Source organism: Pseudophryne corroboree, chromosome 5 (assembly GCF_028390025.1).
Source record: "Pseudophryne corroboree isolate aPseCor3 chromosome 5, aPseCor3.hap2, whole genome shotgun sequence".
In the NCBI taxonomy this organism is placed as follows: Eukaryota; Metazoa; Chordata; class Amphibia; order Anura; family Myobatrachidae; genus Pseudophryne; species Pseudophryne corroboree.
The window spans coordinates 421,594,337-421,608,547 of record NC_086448.1 but is presented as its reverse complement, the minus strand read 5'-3'; the positions used below and the strand labels follow the sequence as shown (position 1 = coordinate 421,608,547).

Genomic DNA, 14,211 nt, shown 5'->3' with positions numbered 1-14,211 from the left:
ATTACGGCCCATTCTACTCGGTCCGTTGGACCTTCTAAGGCGGCTACGTGGTCCTCAGTGAACACGTTCATAAGGTTCTATGCCTTCGATACTGCTGCTTCCCAGGATGCTTCCTTTGGACGCCGGGTTCTTGTGCCCGCTACAGTGCGTCCCCTCCCATAAGGAACTGCTTTAAGACATCCCCAATGTCTATCCTTGTGGAGCCCAGTGTACCCCGCAGCAGAAAACGAGATTTTTGGTAAGAACTTACCGTTGTTAAATCTCTTTCTGCGTGGTACACTGGGCTCCACAAGGCGCCCACCCTGATGCACTTAGCTTCTTTGGGTTGATATGGCATTAGCCGCTGACACTTCTCCTGTCGTGAGAATGTGGTGTATGTGGCTACTAACTGTTGTCATCTCTTTTCCTGCTACTGCATTGGGCTGGTTAACTAAAAACTGAGCAGCTGTGCAGGGAGGCGGGGTTATAGAGGAGGCAGTGCTATGCATCTTGGAAACAGTCAAAGCTTTTGAGCCTGTTGGTGCCTCGGATCAAGATCCTACTCTACACCCCAATGTCTATCCCTATGGAGTCCAGTGTACCTCGCAGAAAGAGATTTAACAACGGTAAGTTCTTACCTTAAATCTCGGGGGTTTTTTTTCATACATGTTAAAAAATATACAAATATAATTTAACAAAGCTGCCTTGAATGCCTCTGTCATTTTCCAAGACCTGATATGATCAGAAGGATTGCTTTTTGGTGGTCTCAAAGTACCATTTAAAATTTGTTACGGTGACAGCTGAACTTGCACAATGATGCATATGTCCACATAATAAGCCGTTGGACGGTAACAGGTGTGGAAGTGCATTGGTCGTATTGAGAAAAAAAAAATGTAAGTGGAAGCATAAACACCACTGAAACACTACAAATCACACACACACACACACACACACACACACACACACCATGATTTGTGCTTACAGTTGTTTCTTCAGGTTTTGGTGCTAATCATGGTCTAATTACTGCTGCAGAATGCTGGAAGACTTTTAGTTGAAAGATTTCAAAATTAGTGCTACACATAAGCCAATGGCTCCCAAACTCTGGGCCTGATTTACAAAGCATTCCAAGGAATCAGCAGCGATGCACACATATGGTAATGCAGCAGAAGGCGTCTGGTATAGGAAGATGCCTCCTGCATGCATGTGTGAGCCTCTGCTACGTGAGAGGACGCAGCATCGGATCACCTGCAACACCACTGGCCGGCTGAGTAATCCTGAGGTTATGCATATCATATGCCACAGTTCCATCGCTGAGGCCAGGAAGTCTCAGTCAGAAGACAGCGATCCTGGCCTTGGCACAAAACAGAAGTCATCGGCGCCCCCAATCGGCTGCAGACTGTAAAACACCTGATGTCTGCAGCCGCTTTGCAAGCAATGACTCAGGACACATACTGCACATGCGCAGTATGGGTCCTGCAGTGGGGTGGTCTTCAGTATGCCGTCGGTCGGGCTCCCGGCGACCAGCATACCGGCGCCGGGAGCCCGACAGCCGGCATACCGACACTTATTCTCCCTCGTGGGGGTCCACGAACCCCCTGGAGGGAGAATAAAATAGTGTGGCGCGCGTAGCGCGCCACCGTGCCCGTAGCGTGGCGAGCGCAGCGAGCCCGCAAGGGGCTCATTTGCGCTCGCCACACTGTCGGTAAGCTAGCGGCCGGCCTCCCGGCGCCGGTATGCTGGTCGCCGGGAGGCCGGCAGATCGTAGTGAACCCCTGCAGTGTACTGAATATCGCTGCATTGCAACATTTACCTTATAGTGACAGGACCTGAATCAGGCACTGTCATCAAGGCATTTACAGTCCAGGTTTTAAGGAGATCCATGGGTGAAAACATTGTAAATTAATGTAGTACTAATTAAGGGGTGGTCTTCAGTATGCCGACTGACGGGATCCCGGCGCACAGTATACCGGCGCCGGCATACCGACACTTATTCTCCCTCATGGGGGTCCACGGCCCCCCTGGAGGGAGAATAAAATAGCGTGCCCGTAGCGTGGCGAGTGCAGCGAGCCCGCAAGGGGCTCATTTGCGCTCGCCACACTGTCGTTAAGCCGCCGGTCGGGCTCCCGGCGCCGGTATGCTTGTCGCCGGGAGCCTGACCGCCGGCATACCATACTGAACCCCTAATTAAGTTACCAGTGCTCAAGCATGGACATAATGAAAACCTGGACTGCCATATTATAAGCATCTGAGATAATTCACATTGCAGTGAATGAAACAGAGCTTACAATAAGGATATTGATCTCAGTGCTAAATGGTGTATATTCCAAAACGGGATCAGTTTAAGTATGTGTTCAAGACTATGGGGTCTATTTACTAAGCCTTAGATGGAGATAAAGTCCCAACCAGTTGATCAAGAGTAGGATCTTGATACGAGGCACCAACAGGCTAAAGCTTTGATTGTTCCCAGGATGCATTTGCACCGCCTCCTCTATAACCCCGCCGATCTTTTCCATTGTAAAGAAAATACACCTCCCAAGTGAACACTCTCCAGGAAGTAGGGGTATTATTATACAGGGTGGCATTCAGTATGCCGCCTGTTGGGATCGCTGAAATGAAGGCTGGTACGATGGAAGGAAATATTGCATGGCTGCACACACTGCACGATATGGTGTATGACCGCGAGATAAATCATTACCCACTGCATTCACCTGCAGGTCTTAAGTCAGCGGGGTCAGCCCACCTGACCCACGTCAGATGGGACAACCCCATTGAAGACAAAGGGCCGGATTCAACGGATATCACACCCACTATCTCCCGTCTAAAAGTGACATTCAAATGTCCCCGTTATCGAAGTGATTGCACTCATTACAGTCAAGCACCTAAACCCGACTAAAGTAATGGTCGTGATCAGGAAGAGACCTGTTTGGGCGCCCAACGGGTCTCTTTACACGCATTTCAGCTCGCTACCTCTGGGGGTAGAGAGCTGAAACGAACTTGTCGCGCCCGTCCCCAGCAACAATGGAGTACTGCCGGTGGGCGCGATAGGAGAGGGAGACAGACATTTGAATCTGGCCCATAGTGCGCAGCTTCAGGTACACACTGAGCGGTATATCATTCAGTATATCGCCTATCGTATACTCTACCTCAGCATTAGATCACAATATATTGCATGTTTTTGTCATCACTTACTTAAACAATTAATGTAGAATGTGCCTTTAAAGGTGTACAGTAATCTACTAGTGAGGGTGAATGCACATGCATGTAATAAATGTGGTCACACAGTATATGGTCCACATCGGTTAGTGACCGCTAACACAAACAGACCTTAGTCTTAGAATCATTTCAGTTTCTTTATTAAGATTTTTTTTTGCATAAAATGTGGCATGATAAGATCACAGTTTGTTAAGGTTATGTTAAAAAAAATGAAAATAATACAGTTAGATACATAGAACATGCTTTCACCATGTGCGCGGGTTCATTCCTAAATGCACTTATGACGTTCTGTTATGCACAGAATGCAGTTACTGGAGAAACCGTTTTATACACATTAAAGTGCATGTACAGTATAGTGCATATATATGAAAATGGTTATGGGTCGACAGTCAAAAGGTCGACACCAAATTGTCAACATGGTGAAAATGTCAACATGAGTTCTCTTTATTTTTTTGCCTTTAAATTTTATGTTTCAGCACGTGGAACCTCAATTCGTGTACCAATTCGCACACCGGGCTTTGGGCAAGGTTAGTATTCCCAATCATAGTCCACGTGGATGGTAAAGTATGAACAAGTTGAAAAAATACTAATTAAATCATGTCGACCTTTCCATGCGTCGACCATAGTCCGGTTGATCATTTGAACCAGTCAACCAAATGCATGTCGACCTATGAACCGGATACCTATCAAAATACATTTCAAGCACAATCCACAATCATAGCTAAAATCAACCAATTACATTCCACCTAATAGGGAGCAGTTACACTATGTGTAGTATTATAAAGCTGGTATGAATGCAAGTAGTAAATAGATATATGGAAACAACATATTAAGGACTGCATGGGGTTAAATCAGTTAGGAGTGAGCTGGGACCCGAGAGCCAATTTCCACGTCAAATTGCAATTCAGTTCTAAACTCACTTATTGCCAGCAAATCTGCATTTTTTTTGGGGGGGGGGGGGGGGGGGAAATCACATAAAACATGTTTCTGTACCACAAAATAAAAAAAGGCTTTAATTTGCTGAAAAATACCTGCCTATAATTGTGCCATCATAAATATTACAATGTAAATATCAGACACTTTGTAAGAACCGCCATGCTTTCCTTATGGCCACTAAAACCGTATATGTTGTCCTGCTATCTCATTTGCCACTTTTTTGAAACCAAGGGTGATTTCCCCACTTTGGGCCCGATTCAGATTTTTTAAAAAAAGCAAAAACGCACACAACTGGCCATAACTATGTTGCACTGCAGGTGAGGCAGATGTAACATGTGCGGAGAGATTTAGATTTGGATGGAGTGCTAAAACTGAAAACTTAATTGCAGTGTAACAATAAAGCTGTCTAACATTTGTGGGCTACATGGAAAAGCAGCTTGTACTGTATTTCCCCCGACAGAAAAAAAAATCTAAATGTATTTGCTCCCCTTGGATGGCAACATGGTTTGTTTCACATACAAAGTTACTTGCTTTTTTTTTGCTTTACAAACCTGAATCAGGACCTTTGCATTTCTGCCTAGTAATGATTATTATTTTTTTTTGGGTACAAAAACCATGCAAACTCATCGCAAATCTGCATTTTTACACCTAAGAAAAAAAGAACAGCCTTAAGGCCCATACACACTAGCCGATTTTGAGCTCAAAGTAGCTCACTTTTGGCGTTTTGAGCTACTTTGAGCTCAAATTCAGCCAGTGTGTATGGCCGGGCGATGAGCGCTGATGCGCGCTGCCACATCATCGCTGGCCGCAGCCGTCCATCGGGCTGTTTGAACAGAGTCTCCTACTGTGGAAAGTGCTTCACCCCCCCTGAACATTGCTGGCCACGGAAAATCGCTCAGTGTTTCCTGCCAGCGATGTTCATATCATCGCTGTGCATACACGCTGGGCAAAAAGTGTGTATGCACCTTAAGTCAGAGGTTCTCAAACGTAGCCCCCAAGACACCCCAACCGTCCAGGTTTTAGGTATATCCATAGCTTAGCAGAAATGGTTACATCAAATTGGCTGAGGTGCTAAATGAGTCACCTGTGGCCAAGCATGGATAAACTTAAAACCTAGATCGTTGGGGGCCCTTCAGTATCACATTTGAGAACCTCTGACCTAAGTGATCAGCTGACTTAAGTTCAATGTTTACCTTCTTATAGGCCGATAAAGGTTTTCACTATATCTGTAGCAACTTGTATGGGTAATGCTAACAAGATGGCCACATCATGCTCACTCAGGACCAAACATGAATAAAGAACTAGAATTGGACATTTACACATGGTGTACTAAAGACCACACTCCCATATAATTTTACTACCTGGAAATATGGAAAACATAATGTAATGATAATCAAAACAAACCTGTTTGTGCTTTTACTGGGTTTTGCTAATAAAAATATTGCTAAATATTATACAATCTGCTTCCCTGCAGTAGACGGCGGTTGCTGGAAGTCTGCATGCAAATGTCAGCTTTAAACTACCTATTGCGTTTAACAGTACTTTCCTTAAAAAAAGGGTTCCCTTAAAATTTGCAATACATGTTGTGTGTTAACATTTATAAAGGTATCTAACACCTAATCAAATCTGTGGTGTCCAAATCAATTTGAACGATTTTAAAATGATTTCTCTATGAAACAAGTATGTTATACTAGTCTAAACTGCACGCGATACATTTGTATCACGCTTCTACAAGGCAGCGTGTTGGGAGTTCAAGTTACATATAAAGTAGAGGCCGGAACTTGTCTTAAACGGAGTTAAGGGAATGATGTCCTGTGAAACACATGAAAAGCCACAGTATACATATCCACTGTTGATGCAATGGGCAAAGCAGGGTTGGATTCCTGCCCAATGCATTAACCAAGAAGTATACACCCGCCCTAGCCTGTGCATGCACTGGACATCGATAATCTGTACATAAGTTTGTACAGGAGCTGACGCCATGGATGGACCACCTAAAGAAAAATCTGCCATCCTTACCAATAAAAGGGTAAAATAATGTGACATAATGACAACTACATTCCTGTCTGACAAACCCACGTCCTGTATCACTTGCTGAATGACAGACTCACAAATGAAAATATGTTATATCAGAAGTAGTTTTAGTATCAACAAAAACGGACATTTCTCATTCAGTAAATTTAGCGAATGTATACGACCGTTCCATACAAATGTGTGAGTGACTTATGAAATAGGCATGCGTCAGTAGCTAGTGTTGTATCGGACAGCCTTTATTGCTCAGACCAGATTTAATGGGGCAGCTCTAATCTGAAACCTTTACATAGAAGAGAGCTCTTATTTGGCCTTTCTAGTTTCGGATTACGTTTACAGACTAAGTTATCATGCATTCAGGTAATGTTCATGTTCGTTATGGAGTTACTCTAACTTCTTACATGCAGCTTGGTGAAAACTGCTGAATTAGGCACAATGATGTGAACTTAATGAAACCAATCAAGTCATGCTACAATCATGTAAACAAAATATATCTGCTTCTCACCATGGTTTTTTTTTACCTATTAGGTGCATTATGAATAAAAATATGGCTAGGTTATTTTTTATTAATATACAGTAACAAAAAAAAACAAAAAAAAAAAAAGTCTTTCTTCTATACAGCTTCAGATTTGTTTAAGACGGTCAATGTGAAGAAAACATAGGAGCAGCTGAAACATACAGCACCTTAATGGCGCCAAATTCCAGTAAGTTAAGAACGTTTAGGTTTGGAAATTCAGTCTCTGTATTGGTCTGGGCCAATCTTCTTTTTGGCATCATACTACATTGAAGACCATGGAGAGATACTGTTCATATGATACATGTATCCAGCCATCTTGGTCTGTGTCAAAGCGTCGGAAAACATCGGTTAGTTTCTGAAATGAAAAAAATACAAAACAAACAAATGATAAACAAAAAGAACAATCTCTTAAAAATAAGGTCAGCTACAGTAACTTGTTCAGTCTCCAGCTGGATATTACTTGGCACATTAGGGGTCAGTGACTTTGGCTACAACTTTGCAGTTGGTACAACTCTACTGTATACCACGTGTGATACAAATTCAGATTTACTAAAATAATGTTGTTTGGACAGTAGTTCTTGTGGGGGTGTGAATAAAGTGTGTATTCTCAACCACCACTAATGTGTTCACAAAGCCATGTGAAGACCAAAATTGCTTAATTGTCATTCTATGTACTCCTTTCTGTGACACAGATGAAATCTAACAAGGACAGATATTATTACCATATTTACATCAATATGAAATGAAACTACTAAATGTCATTGCAAGTAGGTTATTAAGTCTGCATAAAGATTAAAACACAGATGTGTACATCACTTTACTGTACAATACTGTTTACCACACAGAGAACCTAAATGGGGTGGGCCTCCCACGGGTAGAGTGTTGGCTGCAGGTGCTGACAAAACAGAACAGTTCGGTCCTAACAGCGCAGTGGGGGAGAGACAGAAGCTGTGTCTGGAAGTCTGCCAGCCACTGAGAGCTGTGAATGGAGGTAGGGCCAGGGCCTCCCTGCAGCTAGACACTTGTCCTGCGACATTATATAAATAATAATCTGCAGCACCTTACAAAGTACATAAACAGAATGCAAAACCCAGAGGTCTGGGGCTGTTGAAGGCAGTGGGGAAGAGATGATGGTGTATGTGAGGAAAGCAAAGCACAGCACATGAGCCCTGCTTGTGAGAGCTTACATTTTAAAGGGGAGTGGGAAACAGACACGGCTGACACAAAGGGAAGGGATAAGGAGCATGGAGGGGTGGGTTAGGATGAGTGATGGAAATTGCGAACCCATTTGAAATTTTATTGAGGTGGAGAATTCCAGTGGTAGTGAGCAGCATTGGCAAAATCTTAAGAGGCATAAGTGGAAAGAAAGGCGGCATTCATTTGTGGAGCAAAGCGGACGGAGGAAGAGGAGGTCTGAGATATAAATAGGAGAGTATTGGGCGAGTGCCCTGTAAGTAAGTGTGAAGAGTTTATATTGGGTTCCTAAGGGGAAGCGGAGCCAGTGGAGGCTTATAGGAGAGAGGAGGCTGACACAGTACATTTGGATAGACCAAACTGTTCAGCAGCAATGAGGATAGATTTGTACTTACAAAGGTGGGAGATAGTAAGGGCAGATAATTGGGGGTTACAGTCTAATTTGGAGATAACCCATGAGCGGATAAGGGATATTTCAGAGCCGGAAATGGCAGGACCATGAAACATGCTGAATGTGTGGTTTGTAGGAGAGGGAGGCGTCCAGGATAACACCAAGATAAAACACTTGCGGGCTAGAAGAGATTGTGGCGCTGTCAACAGATAATGAAATTAAGGGAGGTAAGGCTATTCGGGAGGGTGGCAAGATGATCAGCTCAGCCTTAGACATGTTAGGTTTAAGAAAGCGCTGGGTCATCCAGGAGTGAATAGCAGAGAAACAGCTGGAGATACGAGTCTGGAGGAGGGGTAAAGGTCTGGGTTGGATTGGTAGATCTAAGTTCCATCAGCATAGAGTTGATATTGGAGGCCAAAGGAGCAGATAAGCTCATCTAAAAGAGGATGTACAAAGGGAGAATAGAAGAGGTCCAAGAACAGAACCTTGGGGTACACCTACTAGTAGTGGAAGTGGGGGTGAAGTCGAATCATGGATTTGGCAGCAAGGCCATTGTTGACTTTAATGAGGGCAGTTTCTGTGGAGTGGAGGATGAAAGCCTGACTGAGTCAAGTAGGGAATAGGAGGAAAGAAAGCCTGTGAGGCAAGACTATCTGCTTAAAGTAGTTTGGATGCAAATGGACGTGTCAGGATCAAGGGTGGATATTTATTTTTTTTACAAATAAGGGAGACTAGAGCAAGCTTGAATGCAAAGGGGACAGTGCCTTATGAGAAGGAGAGATTTAAGAGATGGTAACAGGCAACGGGAGAGAAGGAGCAGAGGAAAAGGGGAGGAGATCGGGTCAAGGGGGATGTAGAAGGGGACGGGGACCATGATTTCATCTCCAGATAACAGAAAGTAGTAAGTCAGAGCTGGTAATATGGATGGGTAAGATGGTGAGAGGCAGGCTGGGGAATAAAAGGATGGGATGATGAGGGGCTTGTGGGATGTGACGTCCTGACGGATGGATTTAATAGATTCTTCAGGAAATTTATGACTGAACAGAGTGAGTATTTCTAGCAGTGATAAAAGGTCTGTTACATATAATTCAGGTTTAGCTATTGCAAAAACAGGTCTTAAAATTTCTATTCACTAATATTTTCATTTCTTGGAGACTATGTTAACTAAAAATTAGTGAGCACTATTATTCCTCTTGCAACATGAATTGTCCAAGTTACGAAACAGCTTTGATTGTGCAACAGACCTTAAGGCTCCCAAACATCTAATCCCCGTTTTCCACATTTGATCAGAAATGCTGTTCGGATACACTGATGAGCGGTGAAACGATGGAAAAATCGGGGGAAATCCTTAATTCGGGGATCAAGATTTTTAAAAACATAAATTTAATACTCCCGATTCCCCAGCCGCCAGGGGATCTGGAAATTTGCGACAATATATTGCAAATGTATGGGGACCTTTATTCCAGTTACGAAGTCATCTCACCTGCAGGACAGTGCAGCACTGGATAAAGTCATCAAAGGCAATTTGTCCTTTCCTCTGTCTGTCAAATTTTCGAATGAGAATTTCATAAAACTGATCTGTCAGGCGATAACCTGCCCAGGAAAAAATAAAACTACATTTTAAATTGGTGTTGTGGAGTAAAAAAAAATATATCACAATGATCACATGTATTTGGAAAGATTATTTACTATTACAACAGCCTTAAAATAAATCTAAAGAAGAGGAATCAGTATACCATAGGTCCACTCAATCCACTGTTTACATAAATTTTAAATTCAGCCTTTATTAGATATACTTACATACAGAGGTATCAGGAAGTACCCTACAAACGTAATGCTATTCATTTCTCACTTTTTACTTAAAGGATTTTTTGAATTGGATGTGCTGGCTTGTTCTTCTCTATATGCAACATGGCATGAAGCCTTGCAATCCCCTGTTTTACATGCGTTATTTGTACAGACTCTTCCATATATCTAAATTATTAAGTAGCACCTACACATTACATCATGGTAGAGACAATCTTTCCCTTTTGTTAAGAATTATCTGTAGATTCTCTTGACTTCTCAATATATGTAGCCCTAGAATAAAAACTGTATTTGGATACCCACTATAGGCAGTCATGGCAGTAAGCGTCCTTTGCTACTTGCACACAAGGCATTTGTATATTAAATGTAGCTTTTTATGCAACATTAACTATCCTACATTCCTAAATACACGTACCTTACACAATTTATTGTGTTCATGAACACCACTGTTACATTGACGTATCTGAATAACTAATGCACAAATTATTGTACAGGTTGGGTATCCCAGATCCAAATATTCAGAAATACGGAATTTTTTGAGTGAGATAGTGAAACCTTTGTTATCTGTGGCTCAATGTACACAAACTTTGTTTAATACACAAAGTTATTAAAAATATTGTATTAAATGACCTTCAGGCTGTGTGTATAAGGTGTATATGAAACAAATGATTTGTGTGAATGTACACACACTTTCTTTAATGCACAAAGTTATTAAAAATATTGGTTAAATTACCTTCAGGCTGTGTGTATAAGGTGTATATAAAACATAAATGTATTCTGTGCTTAGATTTAGGTCCCATCGCCATGATCTCATTATGGTATGCAATTATTCCAAAATACGGAAAAATCCCATATCCAAAATACTTCTGGGCCCAAGCATTTTGGATAAGGGATACTCAACCTGTATTATATTGTATAGCTGCTGAGTGTATTACACATTTAATCTAAATCTTTCAAGGACCAACATCATCCTCACTGCTGCGCAAAGAGATACCAACAGGTAGGCTGCCACACTGTATGTATACAGATGTGTCCACATACATCTAGCCCTGGTACGTTAAATAGCCTTTCTAGTTACGCCATGCCGTGGCGTAATTTGGTACCACTGAGCGTCTTTTTGTGTGACTTTTTCTATTAAAATCACTATGCGAATAAGAAGCACAAGCAGCTTATGCTGGTTAAAATTATATGTAGCATGCCTATATTCTGTGTTCGACCGCGGCTGTATCTGCATGCGAAAAGGTTCATAACAGTACTTTCCTAGAAAACACTATAACGTGCCATTTCGTATGCAGATACAGCCGCACACAGAATATAGGCATGCCGAATATCATTTTTTTATATATCAATATACATCCTATTTGTATAGTGATGTGGATAAGACATTTTTCCCAAAAAACAACACCCAATGCTAACGGAGTTGCACGGGACCTGTCAGCTCAATCACACCAGGTATCTCCCGCTACGTGGCATATTGAGGCAAGATGTATGAGGACACATCTGTGTGGGTATTGTGGTGCATTACTTTAGCACATATTATTCAGGTGGATTCTGATAGTGGGGAAAGAGGGTATGGGATATAAGCCAAAGGCAATTACCATCCTGCAGTATCCAGGAGCTAGCCAACATTGACTATAGGGACTCCAAATTGCAGGCCAGTCATAAGAACGTTAGCAATTACACAATGGACTGAAATAACCAAATCTCTCCAAAGAAGACATCAACTAAACACTGTATGTGGCATCATCTGTCAGTCTGTGCTTTTTGGTAAGTTTTTTTTCAACAACAGACCATGCATATTAGAGCAGAATGTTATATAATAAGCAGACATTTACATATCTAATGGCTGGCAAAAGGATGGTATAATATTACTAACATGGTTTTAAATAAAAAAAAGATTTTACTTGGTAGCTTTGTAGCAGACATTGTCAGAAACTCTGCCCTGTCCTGTACAGCTGTTGGAAAACAAACAGGGCAGCAATAAAGTAAATGGACAACTAGAGATTAGTAACATTTCCTAAGCATCTGCAAAATATTCCTTTGTTTCCCATTTGAACACAAAATTTTACTCATTTGTCAGGGGAACTTGGAATTTAGTGGTGAATCGATCCAAACACAATCACACAAAGCAGAATAAAACGCCTGCCGTTGTCCCAGCTGTAGTCATTACACAAAAAACAAATTTGTTCACACAGCGTCAACTGTATTCCACAGAACGAAGCAAAATATCACTGTCCTTTCACACCTTTGCGAAAAGTTTGTTTTGACACAACACTGATTACAAAACATTTTGGCACCATTTAATTTATCTCTACATCAGGGCTCGACAAATCCCGGGGGCCAGGTCGCCATGGCCCCTAGATATTGCTGCCTGGCGACCAGATTATGTAGAGAGGGAGGAAGCAGGTCCTCATCAGCCCCAGCGGAGATTTGTGGGTGTGCCTGTATTGCAGCAGCCATTACATGCACAGGAGCACATATGTTGAGTGCCCGGAGGGTGGCTGCGAAGGGGTGGTTTGCATGGGGGTATCCCCATAGTTGTATGGCCAGCTGCTCATTAACGTGTCGTGGGGTGGGGTGGGGGGGGGGGGGTTGAGGTCTTGTTGTTAGACTGGGGGGTTGCTGCACAGCAATGTAGCTGTGGAGGGCTGTTGCACTGTAGCCTGGATCAGACTTTTTTTTTTGTGAAGTAGACTTTCCTGTTGGGTGTGATTTCTGCCAGCGAACCTTTATCGCGACTTTCACTCACATCTCTAATTTATTTCTGGTCTCATTGTAATGTTGTGCCTCTTATCTGGTTAAAGGACGATCACTACACGATCAATTTCAAATTTGTTACAGAAATTTAGTCTTTGTAAACATGTAGTTGTACTTCGTGCTGAGATCATTACTAAGGCAAAAGTCCAGGAGACAACCAAGTCCACGGAACACACTGCATTCCTTGGTGCAGGAGGTAATGGTTTATGCCTTGTCAAGATACATTCCAAAAATGTATCTAGCACACAAGGGTGCATATCAAAAAGGTACTGTATCACTTTCACTGCCAGGGATCAACACTAAATATGTACTAGAACCAGACCAAACCTTTTGTTCTGCTTTTTGTTACAAACTGAATCTGTTTTAATGTAGTCGCTTTTGTAGGCACAGACAAGCTTTCCTTTCCTCACTTCCAAGTGTGGCCTAATTGCAGGAATTTAGTCATTAAGATCCTGCTCTAAGGAAGCAAATCACATATCCCACATGGCACGGATGGGGAACCTTTGGCCCTCCAGCTGTTTAACTATACATCCCAGCATGCCCTGCAACAGTTTTAGAATGACCAAATTGCAAAACATTGCAGGGCATGCTGGTATGTGTAGTTCTGCAACATCGTCGAAGGTGCCATATGGGTTTAGAAGGAAGTTATCCAGTAATTCACTGCATGTCCTTAAATATAATCCAATACATAATCCAATCAGATCATATCTCATCAGGAATGATTATCCCACATATTGACCAACCATTGTATAATTTTGGTTAGTTATTTCAAACACCTGTTCACTGAAGTTGCCAGTAAGTCTAACACAGTTACAGAATGGAATAACTTTTTAAACAACAAAGTTGGAAAAAAAGAATCACTTCAATCTAATGACTTAAAGTACAATTATTCAGTAAATTACATCAACAAAACACATGGTTGCTTAAAAATAAAGCAGGCAACAAATAGGTCAATAAATGTAGCTTAGCGTGAACACCAGACAATAGGAGGAAATCCAATTTGGCCACAAATATGATGGGCAAATAAGAGATCACCACCTCAGGCATGACCAGGGCTTATTAAAGCAGTCTGAAGCTGACCACATTTACCAACACGCCTGATCAATTTCAATAGTCTTATTATCCAGCACGCTGGTTATTTGTGGGCCAGTGTAGACAGCATTACAAAAGCCCCTGGCCTGGATGGTTTCCCAAAGTCTTACTAGAAGACTTTCCATTCAGTCCTCCTTTCCCCCTTGACCGGTATGTTCAACTCTGTTTTGGTAGGTAATTTTTTCCACCCTCAGACAACCAAGGCAAAGATCAACGTGATTCCCAAACCTGGCAAGGACCCAATGACTTGCTCCAACTATAGCCCGATGTCCCTATTAAACACAGATTTAAAAAA

General features: G+C 42.2%; 1 protein-coding gene across 2 annotated transcripts in view; it reads right to left on the bottom strand.

The window, feature by feature from the left end:
• Window positions 1-3,315: 3,315 nt before the first annotated feature.
• The window catches only part of PDCD6 (programmed cell death 6), a 175,712-nt gene continuing 164,816 nt past the window's right edge, over window positions 3,316-14,211 (bottom strand). Inside the window, exons 5-7 of one of the 2 annotated variants that reach the window (XM_063922803.1) lie at window positions 11,972-12,022; window positions 9,745-9,854; window positions 3,316-7,031 (exon numbers count right to left, since the gene is read on the bottom strand). In XM_063922803.1, coding sequence (XP_063778873.1) covers window positions 6,933-7,031; window positions 9,745-9,854; window positions 11,972-12,022 — 260 coding nt within the window. In that variant the 3' untranslated portion in view covers window positions 3,316-6,932. The remainder of the gene's footprint in view (window positions 7,032-9,744; window positions 9,855-11,971; window positions 12,023-14,211) is intronic. The other variant, XM_063922804.1, reaches the window with a different exon arrangement.